Source organism: Hemitrygon akajei, chromosome 20, assembly GCF_048418815.1.
Source record: "Hemitrygon akajei chromosome 20, sHemAka1.3, whole genome shotgun sequence".
Classification (NCBI taxonomy): Eukaryota; Metazoa; Chordata; class Chondrichthyes; order Myliobatiformes; family Dasyatidae; genus Hemitrygon; species Hemitrygon akajei.
The window spans coordinates 60512518-60536333 of NC_133143.1; the positions used below are offsets into that span (position 1 = coordinate 60512518).

The following is a 23816-nucleotide window of genomic DNA, read 5'->3' on the forward strand; positions in this document are numbered from 1 at the left end:
GTGCCACATTGATCAGACCGCAGCTTCCGCAATCGCAGGAGATGCAGCAGTCATCACAAAGGGAGATGTCAGTAGCTGTGTCCCAATTCCTGCTCGAAACTCTGGTGCCAGGTTTTACAACCCTTCTGAGACCTGACTACCGCAAATGAAGAAAAATCTATGTAATATTAAAACAGATGCTGTGTCTGTGATTAAAACCTTACTGTCAGCTCCAGTGGCTCAGCCAGAAAGAAACTTTAAGCTGCACACCAATATTATGTACATAAACGTTTAACATTATTGTGTTCCTGTAATAGAATTACTGATCTCACTGACCATATAGCTCTGTGATACGATCAGAAGAGGAAAATCTGCTGAGAGAAAGGGTAGAGATTGCTGAGAACAGACTGGCCTTCTCTGTCGGCCTTCTGCCATGATTGGAAAAACTGCAGGCATCACATCATGACTTCTCCACTCGTCTTAGTGGAGGGTCAGATTCCTATGCATTTAGAAAATTATCCCCATAAATTTCTCCTTTAGAAAAAAAATAAAGATCAAAAACGTCTGCGTGCTTTTTGACCTTCCAACAAAATCACAGGAACACAAAGCATTATGGAGGATACGATTTCATTACTCAGTCATTATTATGAAGGATGACAGCCATTCATTTCCTTTCTGTTAAAGGAAGGATTTCACCTCAAAATTATCACGGGTAAAGCACATGTCTTTCATTAAATACTTCAGTGCAGATGGCTTAGCTGCAGTCATTATCTGGAGTGTGTAGCTGTTGTTTGGTAGGTTACTGACCTCAATATACATTCAATGCCCACTTTATTAGGGGCCTCCTGTTACTAATAAAGTGGCCACTGAGTGAATATTCATGGTCAACTGCTGCTGAGCCTGTCCATTTCAAGGTTCGATGTGTTGTGCATTCAGAGATGCTCTTCTGCACACCGCTGTAGTGATGAGCAGTTATTCGAGTTACTGTCACCTTCCTGTCAGCTTAAACCAACCTGACCATTTTCTTCTGACTCTCTCATTACTGAGGCATTTTTGCCCACAGAACTGCCTCTCACTGGAATGTTTTCGTTTCTCTGTAACTACAATGCAGGGGTTCCCAACCTTTCTCATGCGGTTGACCAATACCATTAATCCAGCGGTTCATCAGCTCCAGTTTGGGAACCCCTGCTTTAGAGAGTGTTGTGCATGGAAATCCCAGGAGATCAGCAGTTTCTGAGATACTCAAACCACCCTGTCTGGCACCAACAGCATTCCACAGTCGAAGTCATTTAGATTATATATCCTCCCCTTTCTGATGTCTGGTCTGAATGACAACTGAACCTCTTCACGATGTCTGCATGCTTTAATGCATTGAGTTGACGTGAATAGGCTGTTTCCTTGACGTGAATAGGCTGTTTCCTTGACGTGAATAGGCTGTTTCCATTGAGAGTAGGGGAGATTCAAACGAGAGGACATGATTTGAGAGTTAGGGGGCAAAAGTATAAGGGAAACACGAGGGGGTATTTCTTTACTCAGAGAGTGATAGCTGTGTGGAATGAGCTTCCTGTAGAAGTAGTAGAGGCCAGTTCAGTTGTGTCATTTAAGGTAAAATTGGATAGGTATATGGACAGGAAAGGAGTGGAGGGTTATGGGCTGAGTGCGGGTAGGTGGGACTAGGTGAGATTAAGAGTTCGGCACGGACTAGGAGGGCCGGAATGGCCTGTTTCCGTGCTGTGATTGTTATATGGTTATATGGTTATATATGATTGGCTGAATAGATATTTGCATTAACAAGCAGGTGTACCTAATGAAGTGGCCATTGAGTGTATTGGATTCATTCATGGTCTAATAGTGTCATGCACTAACTAGAGTGGCCAGTGTTTGAATCCTAGGCCACTCTCCTGAAATGTTACCTTTGTTATTTTCTCCACAGTTGCTGACTAAAGCATTGGCATTTTTATTTTTGAATGCAAGGGTCCTATTTGGTCAGGTTGTTTTGGAGTAAGTTAAAAAATAAGCCTTATGATACCTCAAAGTCACTGTGTAAGTTGGCAGGGTGTTTAAGAAGGCATGTGGAGTATTGGCCTTCATTATAAGGAGGATTGAGTTCAAAAGCTGTGAGGTAATGCTGCATCTCTATAATACCCTGGTTAGACCACACTTGGAATATCGCGAACATAAGAGCTCCTGTAGACGCTGGACATCCAGTATAACATATACAAAATGCTGGAGGACCTCAGCAAAGCAGGGAGCCTTTTAAACTATGTTGAGACCTTTCGTCGGAACTGGAAAGGATGATTCCTTTCCACTGATGCTGTCTAGTCCTGTTGAGATCCCCCAGCATTGTGTTACACCTGGAATATTGTGTTCGGCTCTGGTCGCCTCATTATAGAAAAGATAATAAGAAGGATGTGGAAGCTTTCGAGAGGGTGCAGAGAAGAGTTTCCAGGATGCTGCCTGGATTAGAGAGCGTGTCTTCTGAGGATGGGTTGAGCAAGCTAGGACTTTAATCTTTGGGGAGAAGAAGGATGAGAGGTGATATGATAGAGAGGTACAAGATGATAAGTGGCATAGATTGAGTGAATAGACAGAGATGTTTTCCCAACATGGAAATGGCAAACACAAAAGAACATAATTTTAAAGTCCTGAAGAAGTATTTCGGTCAGAAGCGTCGACTGTTTATTCACTTCCAAGGAGGCTGCCTGACCTGCTGAGTTCCTCCAGCATTTTGTAAATCTTGCTTTGGATTTACAGCACCTGCAGAGTTTCTTGTGCTTATAATTTTAAAGAGATTGGAGGAAGGTATAGGTGGGAGGTCAGAGGTAAGTTCTTTGCACAGAGAGTGGTGAGTGTGTGGAAAGCCCTGCCAGGGTTGGTGGTAGAGGCAGATACATTAGGGGTATTTAAGAAACTCTTGGATAGGCACACAGATGATAGAAAAATGGAGGACTATGTTGGGAGAAAGTGTTAGATTGACCTTACAGTAGTTTAAAACGTTGGCACAACATCGTGGGCTGAAGGGTCTGTACTGTACTGTTCTGTGTTCCGTTTCCAATTTAAGAAAGATGACCATTTCTACAAATGAGAGCTATCATCTTGGTCAGTCACTCCCTGAGTTAAGGGAATTGCAGTTCACCTTAGTCCATTGGTTGCTCTCAGTAAAGTGACTTCATCATAACAGGAAATGTGAGAAAACTTATTTTCTTTCAGTCCATCACCAAGTAAGACAACCATTCTCATGATAGAAACCAAATGTTCAATTGCTTCAGATGGTTAATGCTTTTTTGGCAGAAATTTGTGGGTCAGAGTCCTGTTCACTTAAGTGCAATATTGAAGGGATTGTGTCTTGTTAGCTGAGGTAGTTGTTCCTCTCCGTGCCCTGTGGCGCATTGGGCGGCAACCTTGCCGTTTCTGTAGCATTTTTGTCTTTTTTACGAAGCGGAGTTGTGAGCTCGATGCTCAACCCAGCACGGATGGAAAGCGTGCAAAGATCCAGCCCAGATTCAAACCCGGGACCACTCGCCTCCAAGTCCGGAGTGGATGCTGTCGTAGTATTGAATGAGCAGTTGAACTAAGGTTTTTTTTAAATCATTCCAAAGGGATATTAGGAATTTTGAACCCTGGCCAATATTGTTTCTTCAACCAAGAAACAAGAATAGCTTCCTGTTGATGTGACATAAAAATAAAGCAATGTTTAAGCAAACGAGCTCCGTAGCAGGCAATGTCTTCAAGTTAATTCACTCTACACTAAATATTTTTATGAATTTAGGGTGTAAATAGAAGGTAAACAGTTACTTTTGTAAAACACAGGATATGCTGGAAATCCAGAGCAATGCATGCTAATTGCTGGAGGAACTCAGCAGGTCAGGCAGCATCCACGGAAAGAGCTAATATTTCCCAATGAAACAGACCCATCATCACTGCTGTTACTTCTGTATGGCTCTGATGAAATAAGGAAAGAGAAATGAACACATTTCCTAACAGCAGAATGGCTCTTACTGAGACAAAATATAAAGATCTACAGAAGCTTGAACTGTAGCCCATTCTGGGCTAGTGATAAGGAAGTACGGGCACTGACCTTGTGATTTAATGTACTGTATGCTTGCAGTGGAAGTTTGTAAATTGAAATTGCAAATTTACTTTGCTAGCAATGAGGAATTGACAATATGAATAATAGTTGCACTTTTATACATGCATCAGTGATGTGAGTCCAGGTAAGTGTGCTGGGATGCTTTTGAGGAGCAAGGACTCTCAGTCTAGTGGAAGAGAGGAAGAGAGATAGAGGAAAAAAGAAAGGGAGGGGAGAACGAGGGAACGGGAGATGGAGGGGGAGAGAGATGGGAGGGAGAGGGAGAGAGATGGGACAGAGGGAGGGGAGATGTAAAGAGGGAGGAGACAGAGAAAAAGAGAGAGTGAGAGAGAGAGAGAAGCAGTAATGAATTCCTGGTAGATCCTGAATAATTACCACTGACACAAGAGACTGCAGATGGTGAAATCTGCAACAAAAAATAAACTGCTGGAGGAACTCAGCGGATCAGGCAGAATCTATGCAGTGAAATGGACAGCCTGATCAGTCCAAATGAGGACTCTAAGCCAAATATTGTCTGTGCATTTCACTCCACAGATGCACTGAATCCCTCCTGCACTTCAGTTTTTTTTGAACATTTTCCAGATTTTCCTAATACTCAATATCCATTTTTTTAAAGTTCCATTCCAAATTATTCTACTTAGTTTAGAATATTTATGTTCAGTGCATTTAAAATTCAATCTGTGTACTATTGGGACTGAAACAGTCTAACTTACAGTGTAATGTCCAATTACTGAATCAAATGATCTGTTTAATCAGTCTGTGGTTAAGGCCCTCCCAGCCGCAAGGGATATGTGGCAGAGCCCAACTGCTAATAAATGAAAAAGATGGAGAATAGTTGGCATGAAGATTAAGAACAAAGTAAATGTACAATTTACAACAGATTAATGCATTTCTGTAAGGGTTAAATACTTTTGGAGTGCACAGGATTTATTTCACAGTTCAACTAATTTCTTGTAAGTGAATTAAGACAATAATTTATAATCTTTTCAGACTTCAAGTTTTGATTTTGGTTACAACAATATTAACTTGATTCAGCTTGTTATATATAATGCTTCTGGAAAGGAAGGTGACCTCCGGAAGGATTCAAATTTGTATCTTTGATTAAAACTTCATGTTAGAATCATAGAGCACTACAGCAAAGAAAAAGGCCCCTCAGCCCAGATAGTCCAATCCCATTGACCTACAAATGGACCATGGTCCTCTATATCTTTGTCACCCATGTACCTATCCAAACTTCTCTTAAATCTTACAATTGAACCTGTAACTGTGGGCAGTTTGCTCCACACTCTGAGGGAAGAAGTCCCCACTTAGGTTCCCCTTAAATGTTTCATCTTTCATCCTTAACCTATGACCTCCAGGACTAGTCTCTCAGAATCTCAGTGGAAAAAGCCTGATTGTGTGTATTTGAGGTGTAAGGCGCTTCTTTCCTCCTCTAACCCGCAGGTCACCCTTGGGCAAGGTGCCGCACCTGCTTAGCCCCCGATCAGGGTCATGTGAAGCCATGGGAGCAGGTGGTGGATGGTCGTACGAGCAGCTGGTGCAGATCACAAGTCCTGGTTATGTGACCACTGACACCCTGGAGTCAATCTCTGAAGGGGTCACCCATCTTGTAAAGACACTGCCCAGAGGAAGGCAATGGCAAACCACTTCTGTAGAAATATTTGCCAAGAACAATTATGGTCATGGACAGATAGAAGACCATGATTGCCCATGTTGTACAATGCAGCACATAATGGTGATAATGACTGTCCCCCTCATAATTTTGTACTGTATACCTCTATCAAATCTTCTTATTCTCCTGCTCAGTTTTACTGCCTATCTAGAAAAACTTCATTTCTAACTTCAGTAGAAATAAAGCTTCTCTAACTTGCAAATATCTAAAAAAATGAGTTTTAGGTAAATTATATTTATTAGATAGCTGTTCAAAGGACATAAAACTATTATCTAAAAATAGATCACGAAAACATGTTATACCTTTTGTTTTCCATAATACAAAGGCTTGATCCATAAAAGAGGGTCGAAAGAAAAAGTTAGATATAATAGGGCTTGATAAGATAAACTTATTCAAGCCAAAAAATTTACAAAATTAAAACCATATTTGCAATGTATGTTTAACTGTGGGATTAGTTATTTGTTTATTCAATTTAGATAAAGAAAAAGGAAGTGAAGATCCTAAAATTGAAAACAGTGAAAAGTGAACAGTGAAAAATTTCTTGAATAATATGTTACAGTCTTTTCCAAAATTATGTCCAATGGACATTACGGAATTTTTTTTAGCTCTGAATCCTTGCCAGAAGGGTTTAGTAGCCACCATTTATAATATGATCATGAAAATACAGCCAGAAGTATCAAAAAAAATTAAGAAGGAATGGGAAAAAGAACTTCATTGTCTTATACCCACTGAGCAGTGGGAGAAAATTTTACAATTAGTCAATTCCTCTTCTATTTGTGCTAAACATTCCCTAATACAATTTAAGGTTGTACATAGGGCTCACATGTCCAAGGATAAACTTGCTCGATTTTACTCTCATGTTAATCCAACCTGTGACAGATGTCATTCTGAAGTAGCTTCATTGACCCCTTGTTTGTAAAATTATTGGAAAGATATTTTCGGTATTATTTCAACAGTTCTGAATATCAAATTGCAACCGCATCCTATTACTGCAATTTTTGGTTTACCAATGGTGGATAATATTTGTTTATCCCCCTCAGCTTGACGAATGATTGCATTTGTTACATTAATGGCTAGAAGATCTATCCTATTGAACTGGAAAGAAATTAATCCTCCAACTATATTTCAGTGGTTTACTCAAACTATCTCTTGTTTGAGCTTAGAAAAAATTAGAAGTGTTGTCTTTGATTCTTCAGTTAAATTTGAAGAAACTTGGAGACCATTTATCCAACATTTTTGTATTAGTTAAACTGACTTTTCCTAAACCCTGCTTCTATTATCCTTAATTATTTGGATGGAGGTGCGGAGTTATTGACACTACTGTGCATATTTGACATAATGCAACGGCCCATGTTGGTTAGGTTTTTTTTTTCCTTTTCTTCTTTTTTGGGAATTTTTTCCTTTTTTTACTCCCTTTTTTCGTAATTACTATGAGTTTGGGAGGTTATTATATATGGATTATCATCTATATGAATGTATACTTAACCTATTAATTATGTACTTTCAAACTCTCTGTATTCATGTTTCATTTATGTTTGTTTAAAATTAATAAAAGATTTAAAAAGAAAAGAAATAAAGCTTCTGAAGCTATGTAATAAAACTGAGTTCCCATCAGACTACGATAGGGAACTCTATCATAGTCTATCATAATATTTAAGTGTTAAATATTGTGTAAGACTATTGGAATCAGAATCAGAGTTAATATCACTGGCATATGTTGTGAAATTTGTTAGCTTTGTGGCAGCAGTTCAAGGCAATACATAATAAATATACAAAGAACTGAATTTCAGTAAGTATACATATGTATATTAAATAGTTAAATTAAATTAGTACAAGAACAGAAATTTTAAAAAAGCAGTGTACATGGGCTCAGTGTCCATTTAAAACTCGAATGGCAGAGGGGAAGAAGCTGTTCATCGAGTGTGTGCCGTTAGGCTTCTGTACCTCCTTCCTGATGGTAACAATGAGAGGAGGGCATGGCCTCACTATGATGGACGCTGCCTTTCTGAGGCACCATTCCTTGAAGTTCTCTTGGATACTATGTAGGCTTGTGCCCATGATGGAGCTGACTAATTTTACAACTTTCTGCAGAGGAACAGGAAGCTGATCATTTGAATATTTTTCCACTAAGCAAGTCTTTGGTCATCATACTGTGTGATTTTGGTGATGCTACAGGATATTCATTATTTGTTTGCGTAACAGTTGCATCTAAAAAATAATTCGTTATGCTTTGAAATTATTATTATATACTCAACAGACAGAGGATAAGGAAGAGTTAAACATAATAGCAATAGATAACATGAAGATGTTCTTGCTAATCCAAAGAGATTTAAAAATAACCAAGTAACATAAATGCAGCATGATATTTTCTTAAAAATAATGCCTTCCATGTTCTTGAAAAATATGAAATGTTAATGATGCTCATATTTTCACTGTGTGTTTACTTTTCAGGCAGACCAGATGTCTGGTTTTCACATTCACTCAGTGTTGTGCGTACCCATCTGGAATAGTAATCATCAAATCATTGGTGAGTGGAGACATTTAACAATATTTTTATGCAAAAAATGGTCTTCGTGCCAATTTCGTGCTCAACGTCTACAGCCATGAAACTGGACGAATTGGTGTAGAGCTTGATGTTATCTGTATGTTTTTCTCAGATGATGCACATGATGCAAAAATGTCAGATTTACCAATACTTTGAACACATAGTTGTCTCCGTCCATTTTTTTTCACAAGCATGTTGGTGCCAAACAGCTTCCAGCAATAAGTAACTTCCTGTCTTTTGAATGAGAGCTTGATTGCCGGTGCCAGTTAGTTGGTGGAGATTTTGTAATGTCTGCTGAAACTTGACTTGGTGTCGATGAATAAATTGAAACCTCTACTTGAAATTCTTCTGGCTTCATAAAGATAGGAAATTTGTATTTTATGAGTTGTGGTAAATGGGGCAAATCTTTCATTGCTCCAGTAATGACACCTAATTGTCTCTCTGCCGTGCTCTTCATTCCTCTAGCACAGTCTTTCTCTTCCGTGTGCTCTGGCACAGCTTAGTGGCTCCTGTAACAAAGGCAGCTGGCTACATTCTAGCCAAGAGGACCCCCTCACCCCCTCCTGGCTTAAAACAGTCTGTGTTTAGCGCCACTGTACGTTTCTAAGACCCCTCGATATCCTTAAGCAATTCAATGACACCTAGGACCCTAAAAATAAAATACAGTCAAAATATTTTATTTTTACTTAACAGTAAAATTGAGTCATTAAAAAATTAAAATGAATGCAACAAAAAGTAAATAATACATAAATAAACAAATTGCCTTTCAATGCTGCCAGAAATTTGGCTTGGCTCCGTCAACTACCAATTTTTATCGATGCGGTATAGAAAGCTTTCTGTCTGGATGGCAGCTGCTCTACACATGACTGGAAGAAACTGAAGAGATCTGGTTTTGGTGGAAACATTAACTCTGTTTTCCCCTCCGTTGATTCGGCCTGACCCGCTGACTTTTTTTTCCTCTCAGTTTCTGTCTCTATTTCATACTTACAGAATCTGCAGCATTTTACTTTTAATTTTGTAATATTTCATTGGATCATCCTGGCTGAATTTGCCAGTTAAACTGCAGAAATTAATATTTTATTAGTGATTGATTAGTACAGTATCTAATGGAGTCTATAAAAATGGTTGATTATGCTTAATATTTGGTATTATAGTATTCAGATTAGATTGTTCTGTTTATTATTTCTTTTATTTTATGACAAGGACCAGGCTTAATGTCATCAGTATCTATCCATTATAGTGTAGTGATAAGATTTATTTGTCCTAAAAGGAAATTAAAGAGTAAAAATTCTTCAAATGCTTGAAATTATAAACCTTTTGCTGCAGGAGTTGCTCAGATACTCAACCGGTTGGATAGGAAAACGTTTGATGATACCGATCAGAGGTTATTTGAGGTGAGATGATTTCTTTTTCCTCACTGTAATATTGGCAAATTACAACTGTGCCTGTTGAATGTTGCAGTATCCTGTGATGCACAGCAAGATTTTGATGTGAGCCTGGCTTATACCTGATTGCTACAGAAGGCTTTTTGAAGTTTCATTATTATTTTCGAAGTGCCCTTCAATGCTTCTCTCTCTCTGAACTGATTAAGACCATAAGACAAGGGAGTAGAATCAGGCCATTCAGCCCATTAAGTCTGTTCTGCCATTCCATCATGACTGAGTTATTTTCCCTCGCAACCTCATTCTCCTGCCTTCTCCCGTATTCTTCAACATCCAGACAACCTCCGAATTAAAAATAGCCAGTGACATGGTCTCCACAGCTGTCGGTGGCAATAAATTCCACCAGATTCACTAGCCTTTGGTGAAAGAAATTCCTCCTCCTTTCTGTTCTAAAGGGACATCCTTTTATTCTGAGGCTGTGCCCTCTGGTCCTAATCGCCCTCACTAATATGATTGGTTAATTGTAAAGGTGTACATTTGTTCTCATTATGAGGTTTGTGAATAACCATGCAACGATAGCAGTCACTAGTGCTGAGATGTTGATGAAACAGTTTTTCCTGCCGGACTTAATGAGAAATAATTGAATAATTAAATGAATTGAATAGTTTAAGTCAAGTCAAGTCAAGTCAAGTCAACTATTATTGTCATTTCGACCATAACTGCTGGTACAGTGCAGAGTAAAAATGAGACAACGTTTTTCAGGACCATGGTGTTACATGACACAGTACAAAAAAACTAGACTGAACTACGTAATAAAAAAAAGAGAAAGCTACACTAGACTACAGACCTACACTGGACTGCATAAAATGCACAAAAAAAAGTTATGACCATTACCATAGGTATCCTTATCTCTGTACAATTTAGAAATCTAAATAGATATATATATATGTGCGTGTATACACACACACATATATCTATTTATTTATTTATTTTACATTAAGGTGCAGGTTGTATCAGTGTTACTGGATTTAGAGCTGAGCTATAATTAATTTTGGTGTCAGTGGCAATGTTATACGAGCACGCAATATGTTATTTTATTCATTGGTGCAGAACACCAGTGATGAATCAATGGAGAAAGGTTTTCTATTGCACTGTGTGTAACCAACTTGTTTGCTTTCTACCTGGAAATGGTAAATGATTTTGCCGCATTGTTTTGAGGAGGGATCACCCTTAATATGTTATTTTGTTTTGTACAGACACTGCAGAATTCCACTGAGACATGAATAAGAAAGAGGCTTCACAAACTGAGGTCTTTTCCCATATGTGATTCATGCACAGCTACATTAGTAAAGTTTTTAAATCAAAACTCTTGCAACTATTTATCATTCGTGCAACATTATTTATCTGGGGTTGTTTTCTCAGTTATTGCACCAGCAGAATTAATGTTTTCAGCTTTTTTTAATATAGAAAGATCTTTAATTGAACCCACCCCTATTCCCCACATAGAGCTAAATCTACATACAGTATATTGTTAATGGTAATAATAATACACATGCTCAAAATCATCAATAGTCACCCATATTTAACAATCTAATTTGCCCCCAGGTTTCCTGATACGCATTGGCCCCTGAATCTGTCAGAATGACCTGCTTTTCCACATTTCACAGGGGCTTCTTTTCTAAAGAGCAGTCAATTAATCAATTATTAACTAATCCTGATTCATTGCATAGCACTCGATCCAAAATGTCTTGTTCCTTGCTTAGTTCCAAAAACGTACTTGGCTGTATTTTATGAACTGATTCTCCAGGCTGTTAGTTTGTGTAGGCACTAAGAAGATTAAAATCTCAAGGGATCCTTTTTTTTTATCTCGTTGATGCATGCATCTTTAATTTCCTAGTTTACAATCTGTGCAGCCGTACTTGCAGGAAGTATTTTTATTTATTTATTTGTTGAGGTACAGTGTGGAATAGGCCCTTTCAGCCCTTCTAGCTGTGCGGCCCAGCAACCCCTGATTTGATCCTAGTCTAATCACGGGGCAATTTACAATCCCCCATTAATCTACCAACTGGTACGTCTTTAGACTGTGGGAGGAAATCTGAATACCCTCTGTCACACCTGTTATCAGGAGTGCGTAAGCAAGGGTCACAAGTTGAAAAATGAAACAGATGCTAAACCGCAACAGCGCGTTAGTGCAAGGGGTTTTATTAAGTACCAGGTAGGAAAAGAAGAGCAAAAGCTGTGAAAAAAAAGTATTTACAAATCGACAAATGAAAACAATTATGTCTGTACCAAAATTTACAGATCTATAGAGGCTTTCTCCACAACACACCTTGTCTTTAACTTTACAACATAACTCTTCACCAACTGTCAACTCCAACCTCCCACCACACCTCTCTAGCATACAAATTCCTATAGGAAGTGAACCTGGGTCGCTGGTACTGTAAAGCATTGTGCTAACCACAATGCTACCATGCTGCCCCGTTTAGTACCTTCCAGCAACTTTACTGCTCATTATTACAAATTTTCTAGGATTTCCTATTTTTATATTCTATACGCCATTCATTTTTTCTAACTGGAGTTACGGTATCCATTTTCCACTTAGCATATCTGGAATAGTTTCAACATTTGGTCAGTCTTCAACCAATTTTTTTCCTAATGCTATTAAATCAAATTTCTTCCATCTGTGCCATTACTTTACTTTTTTTTGCCCATAATTCACACATGAGGAGCATAAGAAATGTGACCAAGAATGGTCGAGTCGCTGCTCAAGCTGATCTGTCATTCATTAAGAAATGACTGATCCAAGCTTGCTGCTTTCCTCCCATATCCCTTAACTTCCTTGTTTTTCAGATTTCTACTTTATTTCTACTTCAGTCTCTGCTGTTACTCATCCCCATCCATCTATACAGCTCTCTGGGACAGAGAATTCCAAAAGTTCCACCTCACCTCCAACTCTGATGGGTGCCCCCTTATTCTGAAACTAACCCTACAATTCCTAGATACTCCCGCTGGAAGAAACATGAGGGTGCAGCATTATTACTTTTTTTGTATTCTCTTTGTAGTTCAACTTCCCTGTGCTTGCTTGTATATTTATATAATAATCACCCACATATATACCTGCACATGTAATTGTTCAGGGAATTCTCCAGCAACTACGGTGAGGTTGCTTCTGTATTTTCCAGAAGCTTCTTGGTTTCCTTTGGTAAGTGTCACTCCACTTGAAACTGACTATTTCACAGGTTTATTGTTATCAGTGGAATTTTTGATAGCTGTCAGTTCCCCTGCTAGCCCCTACTCCCAGCAAACTTGGTGATTTTGTAGGAACACCTTTCTTTATTCGTTTATTTCTACATGAATTCTTTCATCCCAAAGTTCCACAGGAATTCTTTCATCCCAAAATTCACAGAATTTACAAGTATCCCTCCTGATCACATACCATCCAGATACACTCAGTGGCCACTTCGGTACAGGAGTGGAAACCAGTGTGGTCTTTTGCTGCCATGGTCTATTCACTTAAATGTGTTGTGCATTCAGTGATGCCTTTCTGCACACCACTGTTGTAACGTGATTATTTGAGTTACCATCGTCTTCCTGTCAGCTTGAATCAGTCTGGCCGTTTTCCTCTGACCTCTCTCATTAACAAGGCTGTTATGCCACAGAACTGCCCCTCAATGGATGTTTGGTTTTGTTTTTGTTTTTCCCTCTAACTCTAGAGACCGTTGTGTGTGGAAATGCCAGGAGATCAGCAGTTTCAGAAATACTCAAACCACCCAGTCTGGCACCAACAATCATTTCACAATCAAAGTCACTTAGGTCACATGTACCATTCCTCTGGTACAGAACAAAGTACAAACAATTCAGATCTATCAGATTATTGATGAAGTGAAAGGAATAAATTGTTATCTACTTACACCCAATTTGTCCAATGACCTGTGTGGATATATTCTTCCCAAACCAAGCATATTAAAATACACCACACATAAAATAATGGAGGAGCTCAACAAGTCAGAGAGCATCAATGGAGGGGAATTAACAGTCAACATTTCAGGCTGAGACCCTTCATCAGGATTTGAATGTTGACTCTATTCCTCTCCATAGATGCTGGCTGACTTACTGAGTCTCTCCAGCATTTTGTGTGTGTTGCTCAAGATTTCTATCATCTGCAGAATCTCCTGTGTTAATATTTTTAAAAGCACATTCTGTCTGTTGCAATGTCTTAGATGTATAATTTGTTCAGATATTTTCACAATCAGCAATAGTTGCAGATAATACCAGTTTATCATCAGTAATCTGACAGGATCCAGACGGACTGTGTGTTACTGTGTATCAGAGGAATGGAACATGTTACATCTCTGGATTTTGAGCTCCAAATCTGTCCCAGTAATCTGATTTCTTCAGTCAGAATTTGTTCTGAAATAAACGCATCAGGGATTCATTATATTACCAGAGAAAATGTTTTACTTCAATATTTTTGACATATACAGCATTGAGCCAAAGTCTTAGGCACACATATATATAGCTAGAGTGCCTAAGACTTTTGCACAGTAATATATTTGTCCATGTGCAGTAGAGAGCGAGTTTGTAAATCTGGCTGGAGCGAAGGATGTTGGGAATGGTGAGGGTGGAGTGCTGTGGGAGGGGTGTGGGACAGGTGGTAAAGAAGGAGTGCGGAGACGGGGGTGGCAGACATACCCAGCCCTGAGACACCAGGCAAGGTCGTTTGATTCAACTAATTGATTTATTGATCATTTCAGAATGTCTCTCTGGCGCTTCCCCATGCCCCTACCTCTCCCTTCCCCTTTTTCCAACCATGATTCCCCTCTCCCTGCCCCCTTCCCACTCTCAGTCCACAATAGAAACCCATATCTGAATCAGGTTTATCATCACTCACGTGTCCATGAAACTTTTTTTTCAGCAGTCCAGTGCAATACATAAAATTACTACAGTGCTGTGCAAAAGTCTTAGACACTATATATGTGCCTAAGATTTTTGTACAGTACTGTATTTAAATCGTCATTTGCCAATAACCAATTACTGCCTAACAGACTGCTGTTATCTATTGACTGATAGTTGCACACATAATTGCAACTGTAACTTTGTCCATGATTTCTAGTCAAGGTCCTGATGTATTTTCCTGTGTTTACTCTAGGCCTTCGTCATTTTCTGCGGCCTTGGCATCAACAACACAATAATGTACAACGAAGTGAAGAAATCCTGGGCAAAGCAATCGGTGGCTCTTGATGTCAGTATGCTTTTTTAAAAAAAATTATGTTTTAAACTGTTGTAGAAAGCAGTGAACAATGGTTAATTAAAGGTTATAATTCTTAATCCAGTATAGATGCATTTTGTGAACCTTAGTTGGATAGTAAGGGAGAAGGAACTGTGTTTCTCCCCCTTATCTTATCGTTTTAGAGACTAATTCTTTGATAGTTCCTGAGCATTGCCTGTTATTTACTGAACACCCCAAATTCACTTTATCTTGTCACTCACATTCAAAGTTCAAAACTTCAAATCCAACTTATTATCTGAGTACGTACATGTCACCATATAATACCGTGAGATTTGTTATCTTGCAGGCGTTGCCCAGTAGAACAAAGAAATACAATAGGGTCAGTGAAAAACTGTATGCAAAGAAAGACAAGTTGTGCGAATGCAAAATAAATAAATAAATAATGCTGAGAAGATGAGTTGTAGAGCACTTGGGTTGTGGTCAGTGATCAGTTCTGTGCTGAGATGAGTGAAGTTATCCGCACAGGTTCAGGAGCCCGATGGTGGACGGGTAATAATTGTTCCTGAATCTGGTGATGTGGGCCCTACTTTTTCCTCAATGGCAGCAGCAAAAAGAGGGGGTCTTCGCACTGCAGCTGTTGGGATGGTGGGGGTCTCTGATGGTGGATGCTGCTTTCCTGTGGCAGCACTCCTTGTAGTAGAGGCCATATAGAGTCTTTTGCTCAGTCTTTGAACAAATTTGTGAGCACTAGTCATTTGAACATTTGAGCAACATCAACAATATTGATGGGTGTAGTATGAACATTAAGAAATAGGAGCAGGAGTCCGCCATCTGGCCTGTCGAGCCTGCTCTGCCATTCAATAAGATCATGGCTGATCCAGCCATGGACTCATCTCCACCTACCTGCCTTTTCCCCATAACCCTTCATTCCCTTATTATGCAAGAATCTATCCAACCTTGTCTTAAATATGTTTACTGAGGTAGCCTCCACTGCTTCATTGGGCAGAGAATTCCACAGATTCACCACTCTCTGGGAAAAGCAGTTCTTCCTCATCTCTGTCCTAACTCTTCTCCCCCGAATCTTGAGGCTGTGTCCCCTAGTTCTGGTCTCACCTACCAGTGGAAACAACTTTCCTGCCTCTATCTTATCTATTCCTTTCATAATTTTATATGTTTCTGTAAGATCTCCTCTTATTCTTCTGAATTCCAGCAAGTACGGTCCCAGGCAACTCAATCTCTCCTCATAGTCTAACCCCCTCATTTCTGGAATCAACCTGGTGAACCTCCTCTGTACTGCCTCCAAATCCAATACATTCCTCCTCAAATATGGAGACCAGAACTGCACGCAGTACTCCAGGTGCAGCCTCACCAGTACCCTGCATAGTTGCAGCGTAACCTCCCTGCTCTTAACTTCAATCCCTCTAGCAATGAAGGCCAACATCCCATTTGCCTTCTTAATAGCCTGCTGCATCTGCAAACCAAACTTCCGTGATTCATGCACAAGCACTCCCAAGTCCCTCTGCACAGCAGCATGCTGCAATTTTTCACCATTTAAATAACAATCTGATCTTTTCATTTTTCTTTCCAAAGTGGATGATCTCGCATTTACCAACACTGTACTCCATCTGCCAGACCCTTGCCCACTCACTTAACCTATCTATATTTTTCTGCAGACTCTCTGTCTCTTTTGAACAATTTGTTTTTCCACTGAATTTAGTATCATCAGCAAACTTAGATACTTGGTCCCCACTACCAGATCATTAATTTTATATTGTGAACAATTGTGGGCCCAACACCAACCCCTGTGGCACACCATTCACATCAGATTGCTATCTATTAGTTAACCAATCCTCTATCCATGCTAATACATCACCCCCAACTCTATGCATCCTTATCTTATGGATAAGTCTTTTATGTGGCACCTCATTGAACGCATTCTGAAAATCCAAGTAAATAATGCTCATCTGTTCCCCTCTATCCACTGCGCTCGTTATATTTTCAAAGAGCTCCAGTAAGTTTGCCAAACAGGACCTTCCTTTGCTGAATCCATGCTGCATCTGCCTGATGGATCCGTTTCTTTCCAGATGCTTCACTATTTCTTCTTTAATGATGGCTTCAAGCATTTTCCCAAGTACAGATGTTAAACTAACAGACCTATAGTTACCTGCCTTTTGCCTACATCCTTTTTTGAATAGTGGCGTGACATTCACCATCTTCCAATTCACTGGGACCTGCCAGAGTCCAGAGAATTTTGGTAAATTATCACCAAAGCCTCTATAATTTCTTTCAGTTTCCTGGGATGCATTCCATCAAGACCAGGGGACTTAACTATCTTCAGGCCCACAAGTTTGCTCAGCACTACCTCTTTAGCGATAGCTATTGTATTGAGGTCCTCACCTCCCATCGCATCTATAACATCTTTCTTTGGCGTGTTAGACGTGTCCTCCGCAATGAAGACCGACACAAAATAGTCATTCAAAGCCTCTGCCATTTCCTCATTACCCAATATCAATTCCCCTTTCTCATCCTCAAGGGACCTACGTTCACTTTGGTCATTCTTTTCTGATTTATACAATTATAAAAACTTTTACTATCCATTTTTATGTTTTGTGCTAGTTTATTTTCACAATCTAGCTTCCCTTTCTTCATTGCTCGCTTAATGGTTCTTTGTTGCTTTTTAAAGTTTTCCCAATCTTCCAGTTTCCCACTACTCTTGGTGACTTTGTATGCCCGAGCTTTTAGTTTGATGCCTTCTTTTATTTCCTTAGTTATCCAAAGCTTGCTCTCCCCACCATTACTGTCCTTTCTTTTAACTCGAATATAGATTTGATGAGCACCGGGAAAAATTTCTTTGTAAGTTTTCCACTGTTCCTCAACCATTCCACCATATAGCCTGTGTTCCCAGTCCACACTAGCCAAATCCTCCCTCATCCCATTGTACTCTCCATTGTTTAGGCATAATGCACTGAATTATGAAGTTATCATAGTTTAAATGAGTGATTCCCAATCTTATTAACAGAAATCCTTTCTCGCTCTGCAGGACTTTCATCCTGCGGATTTCAGAATCAAAAATGATGAGAATATTTTTTATATTTTTTGATTTTTTTTGTGAGCTAAGTTTCGTAAATTTTATTAAAGCTCTTGTAATAGACCTCATTAATCTTTAGCCTTGCCTTCCTGCTATCAAAAGAATCAAGCGCTCTAGGTTGGAAGCTATTATTTTTAATGATGCAGAGTGTAGCATGCATGATGTTAGTGAATTTTGACATTGCTCAGAGTGCAGATAGCTGAGGTCTCAGATATATCGCCGTGGATGTTGGTTGCTATGGAAACATTTCTCGATAAGTCTTCACTAATGTAAAGCTAATGCAGACATATGGGTCTCAAAAGCAGCTCAATCTAATATACGTAGAGCAGGTAGATCCAAAGAAAGCAGGCTCTTAGTGGGTACTTTATTGCATACTTCCTGTACCTAATAAAGTGACCGATGTGTCTGTCCGTGGTCTTCTGCTGCTGTAGCCCATCCAGTTCAAGGTTTGACATGCTGTGCATTCAGAGATGCTCTTTTGCACACCACTATTGTAAATCATGCTTTTTTGAGGTATTGCTGCCTTTTTGTCAGCTTGAACCAGTCAGGCCATTCTCCTCTGAACTCTTTCATTAACAAGACGTTTTCACCCACAGAACTACTGGTCACTGGATGCTTTTTTTTTCACACCATTCTCTGTAAACTCTAGAGCAGGGGTTCCCAATGTGGAGTCCATGAACCCCTGAGTTAATGGCATAAAAAAAGTTGGGAACCCCTGAGTTAATGGCATAAAAAAAGTTGGGAACCCCTGCTCTGGAACCTGTTGTGTGTGAAAATGCCAGGAACTTTGATGTTGTGGCCATTACGGAGACTTGGTTGAGATACAGACAGGAATGGGTGCTTAATGCCCCAGGGCTTTGCTGTTTTAGAACAGATGGTGGGGGCATTGCACTACTAATCAGGGACAATATGATAGCTGCTCTCAGAAGGGACATAATAGAAATCGTGGCAAATGAGTCTATATGGGTAGAACTTAAAAATAGGAAGGGTGCAATCACTCTGATGGTATGCCCCCTCCCCAATAACCACCGGGACATTGATGAACAGATCTCCAGGCAGATTAAGGAAAGTTGTATAAACAATAGAGTTGTCATGGGGAATTCAACGTTCCTAATATAAACTGGGACCCTTTTAGTGCCAGAGGTTTAGATAGGGCAAAATTTGTTGGGTGCATCCAAGAGGGTTTTTTTTAAAAAAAATCAACATGAAGAGAGGCTGTACTAGATCTGGTGTTGGGTAATGAGTCTGGCTAGATGATCGACCTTTCAGATGTGAACAGTCAAGGAACAGTGGCTAGAACTCCTTCTGTTTTAAGCTGGCTATAGACAAGGATAGTATGGATATTGCGGAGAGTATCAAATTGGAACAGGGCAAGTTGTGAGAATATTAGGCAGGAACTAGGGAAAATTAATTAGGTATAGCTGTGCTTGGGCAATTCCACAATCAACATGTGGAGGGTGTTTAAAGGTGAAGTGCCCGGAGTCCAGGCAGGTACGTTCCAGTCAGAAGGAAGGACAAGGATGCCAAGGTAGAGAACCTTGGATGTCAATGATCATGTGGATAGTCAGAGGCTTTTTCTCAGGGTGAGTAACTGATTTTGTTCCTTTATTTGAAGGGAACCATGGATAATCCTGAAAACTATAGTTCAATGAGTCTCACGTCAGTAGTAGGGAAATCACTGGAGAGAACTCTTAGGGATAGGATTTATGAGCATTTGGAAAACCATGGCCTGACTAGTGAGCGTCAGCATGACTTTGTGTGGGGCAAGTCATGTTTTACTGATTTGAATATGTTTTTTGATGAGGTGATGAGGGTGATTGATTAAGGTAGGTCTGTGGGTGTTGTCTATAGGGATTTTAAAAAGGTCCCTCATGGGAGGCTCATCCAGAAGATTAAGATACCTGGGATCCATGGTGAATTAGCCATTTGAATTATGAACTGGCTTGACCATAGAATACTGAGTGTGGTGGTCGAAGAGACTTATTTTAGGTGGAGGTTTCTGATTCGTGGTGATCTGTACTGGGAGCTCTGCTGTTGATGATGTTTATAAATGACCAGGATGAAAATGTAAATGGGTGGGTTAGTAAGTTTCCAGGTGATAGAGGAATGCAGAGTCCAATTCACTGGGTGTAATTTAAGGCAGTGATTGACAGGTTCTTATTGGTGAAGGGTTACAGGGAGAATGAGGTTCAAGAAAATAAAGGTGGAGGATAAAGGATAAATAAAGGATTGGCGGAGCAGACTTGATGGGCTGAATAGCCTAATTAGCTCTTATATTTTATAGTCTTAATAAGAATGATGGCAGGGTTGTAGGTATTTATTGTATTCTATGATTAAAGAGCTTTGACTTTAATTACGGCTTTTCAGATTAATTGCAGCAATTAAATTAAATCACATCAAAGGATGCAGGAAGTTGCCTGAGCTGCCCTCAAACTTGCTCCAAGTCAGGTTCAGTTGAGTTTATTCTCATGTAACAGGTAGGATGACGTACAGGTACAATAAAAATCTAAGACTCTGCACAAGACCATAAGATATTAGAGTAGAATTAGGCCATTTGGCCCACTGAGTCTGCTCCACTATTCCATCTCGGCTTATTTATCACCCCTCTCCACCCCGTTCTCGTGCCTTCTGCCTGTAACCTTTGACACCCTTACTCATCATGAACCTATCAAACTCTACTTTAAATATACCCAATGACTTGGCTCTCACAAATATCTCAAGAATTGTGATTGTTTAATGTCATTTTCTGTATACAAGTGTAAAGAGAAACAAAATCTTTGTTACTCCAGATCTGATACAGCACGAACAAATATCACAAAAGATGAAGTATACATTAGTAATAAAATACAGAATAAATATAAATACATAAGATAGGTTATATACACAGATTGCTTGTGTGTCTATATAGTGACACTAGGCTATACATAAGGTGACTGATGAGAAATAAAGTGGTGGTGGAGTTAGTGGATGGAGGTGTTGATCAGCCTTACTGCTTGGGGAGAGGAACTGTTTTTGAGTCTGGTGGTCCTGGTGTGGATTTTATATAGCCTCCACCATGATGGAAGTGGGACAGACAGTCCATGAGCAGGGTGCGTGGGATCCTTCATGATGTTACTGGCCCTTTTCTGACACCTTTCTGCATTATATGACCTTGATGGGTGCGTAGGCTGATGCCTCTGCTGTGTTGGGCAGTTTCGTCTGCCCATTGTCGAGCCTTCATGTCTGCCACAGTGTAGTTTCCATAGCAAGCAGTGATGTGGCTTGACCATCTGTAGAAAATCATGGCATGGATGTGCAAAGATCAGCTCTTTTTAGCCTCTTCAGAAAGTAGAGATGTTGGTGAACTTTCTTGACTGTGTAGAATGTGCTCTGGGACAATGAATTTCACAGATTCACCAGCCAATGGCTAAAGAAATTCCTTTGTTTTAAATTACATCCTTCTGTTCTGTATCTGTGCCCTCTGGTCCTAGACTCTCCCACGATTGGAAACATACTCTCCTATATCTACTCTATCTAGGTCTTTCATTAATCAGTAAGCTTCAGTGAAATCCCCCTTGTTCTTTGAAACTCCAGTGAGTACAAGCCCAGAGTGATGAAACATTTCTCCTATATCAACCTTTTCATTCCTGCGATCATTCTTGTAAATCGCCTCTGGATCCCCTTCCAATGCCAGCATATCTTTTCTTAGATATGGGGCCCAGAACTCCGCACAGTACTCCAAATGTGGTCTGAGCAATGGCTTATAAAGCCTCAGCATTGCATCCTTGTTTTTATGTTTTAGTCCTCTTGAAATGAATGCATTTACCTTCCTTACTACTGATGAGCCAAGTGCAGGCCTGTTTGAAGACCTCACAATTGTAGGAGAGTAGTTGTTCTTGAACTTGGTGATGCGGGACATCCTGTGTGACAGTACGACAAGGAGAGAGCGTGACCTGGATGGTGGTGATCCTCGATGATAGATACTGCCTTCCTGAAGCAGAGCTTCCTCTAGATTCTGTTAGTGGTACGGTGATTGTTCCCTGAACACATCGCATTGATGTGCCCGGTAGACTAGCCTCATTAACCACAAGTGTCCGACAGCTTTTCCAGTCTCTCTTTCCCTCTCTTGGTTGCACTGTCAATATCTCCAGTTCTCTGCACTAGTCGCAGCTCAGCTTAAGAGAAGATTGCCACTCGCACAAAGAAAATGGTCCTTTTTATACCGTTCCAGGCCCCTTACTCTAATACCTTCCCAAACACACATGTTTTTTACCAGAGCTGCAGACTGGAATTCAAACTAAGTTCTCGAAACTTGTCTCTGGACCAGCTCCCTTGTACTTCCTCAAAACATCTCCACATCGCAGACGAGCAACATTTTGTCTTACAAACTTCCATTTTATGTTACACTTTTTACCAAGGAGGAATCAAATTTTTTTTTTAATGACAGGAAGAATCAATTGCACATTAGGCCACTCAGTGGCCGCTTTATTAGGTGCAGGAGTGCAACGTAGTATGGTCTTTTGTAGTCCATCCACGTCAAGGTTCAACATATTGTGCATTCTTCTGGACACCACTGTTGTGACACATGGTTATCTGAGTTACTGTAGCCTTCCTGTCAGCTTGAAGCAGTCGGGCTATGCTTTTCTGACTTCCCTCATTTACAAGGTATTTTTACCCAAAGAACTGCCTCTCACTGTTTTTTTTTTTGTTTGGAAACTGTTTTGTGTGAAAATCCCAGGAGATGGGCAGTTTCTGAGATACTCAAACCACCCTGTCTGGCGCCAACAATCATTTCATGGTCAACATAAGAAATAAGAGCAGGCATAGGCCATCTGGCGTGTCGAACCTGCTCCGCCATTCAATAAGATTATGGCTGATCTGGCCATGGACTCATCTCCACCTACCTGCCTTTTCCCCATAACCTTTAAATTCCCCACAATGCAAAAATCTACCCAACCTTGTCTTAAATCACTTAGTCACTTAGATCACATTTTTTCTCCATTCTGATGTTTGGTCTAAACATCAACTGAACTGCTTGACCACATCTGCATGCTTTTATGCATTGAGTTGCTGCCACATGATTGGCTGATTAAATATTTGCAATAACAAGCAGGCGATCAGGTGGACCTAACGAAGTTGCCATTCAGTGTATGTGCACTGCTGTGAGCCATGCATGCTTTGAATGCAACACATATTACCATATCGTTTGCATGGAAATACTCAAACAGAGGTTTTATTTTGTGCTTTGTGTTATTTGGTTGTAATTGCATTTCAGAATCAGAAATACTTTATTGCCAGCATGTGAAACACACCAGAATTGATTGTGGTTGGGTGTCAATCATAAAACAGAGGACAAAACCATAGCAGACAACAGGGACAATAGTGGACACAAGCATGAGAAAGCAACAATTAGCACCAACATCAATACTCAAACTTAAATAAATGTGAACATGTAAACAGAATAAATAACAACAGAACAAGGAGAGCAAGAAAGACCAATTAACAGATGTTGTGCAGGGACAGTTAGCGTGAAGTTTATTAAGAATTCAGTTGCCTAGCACTTAAGAACAACCTGTGACATGGTTAGGTTTCTGGACACTGTCTTGATTGGGAAGATGAAACCTCCCTTGCTCACTGTAGCTATGTCAAAGCAAGTATTCCCTCTTGAGTGGGTAGTAAGTTTAATACAATTTTGTGTAAGATAAAATCTGCGCAATGGATATGGAAAAATACAACTAGGCCATTTGACAATATAAAAATCTTGCATAGCAAGGTCCCTAAAAATCACATGGATTTGAATCCTGTAAAGCTGTACCATATCTGACAGTTAAATGTGCTGACAAAATGAAGC

General features: G+C 39.8%; 1 protein-coding gene across 3 annotated transcripts in view; it reads left to right on the plus strand.

Moving 5' to 3' along the window:
- The window catches only part of pde11al (phosphodiesterase 11a, like), a 256526-nt gene that overhangs the window by 113882 nt on the left and 118828 nt on the right, over window positions 1-23816 (plus strand). For all 3 annotated transcript variants that reach the window (XM_073024412.1, XM_073024414.1, XM_073024415.1), the window contains 3 exons: window positions 8193-8268; window positions 9613-9680; window positions 14818-14910. In XM_073024412.1, the coding sequence (XP_072880513.1) occupies window positions 8193-8268; window positions 9613-9680; window positions 14818-14910 (237 nt within the window). The remainder of the gene's footprint in view (window positions 1-8192; window positions 8269-9612; window positions 9681-14817; window positions 14911-23816) is intronic.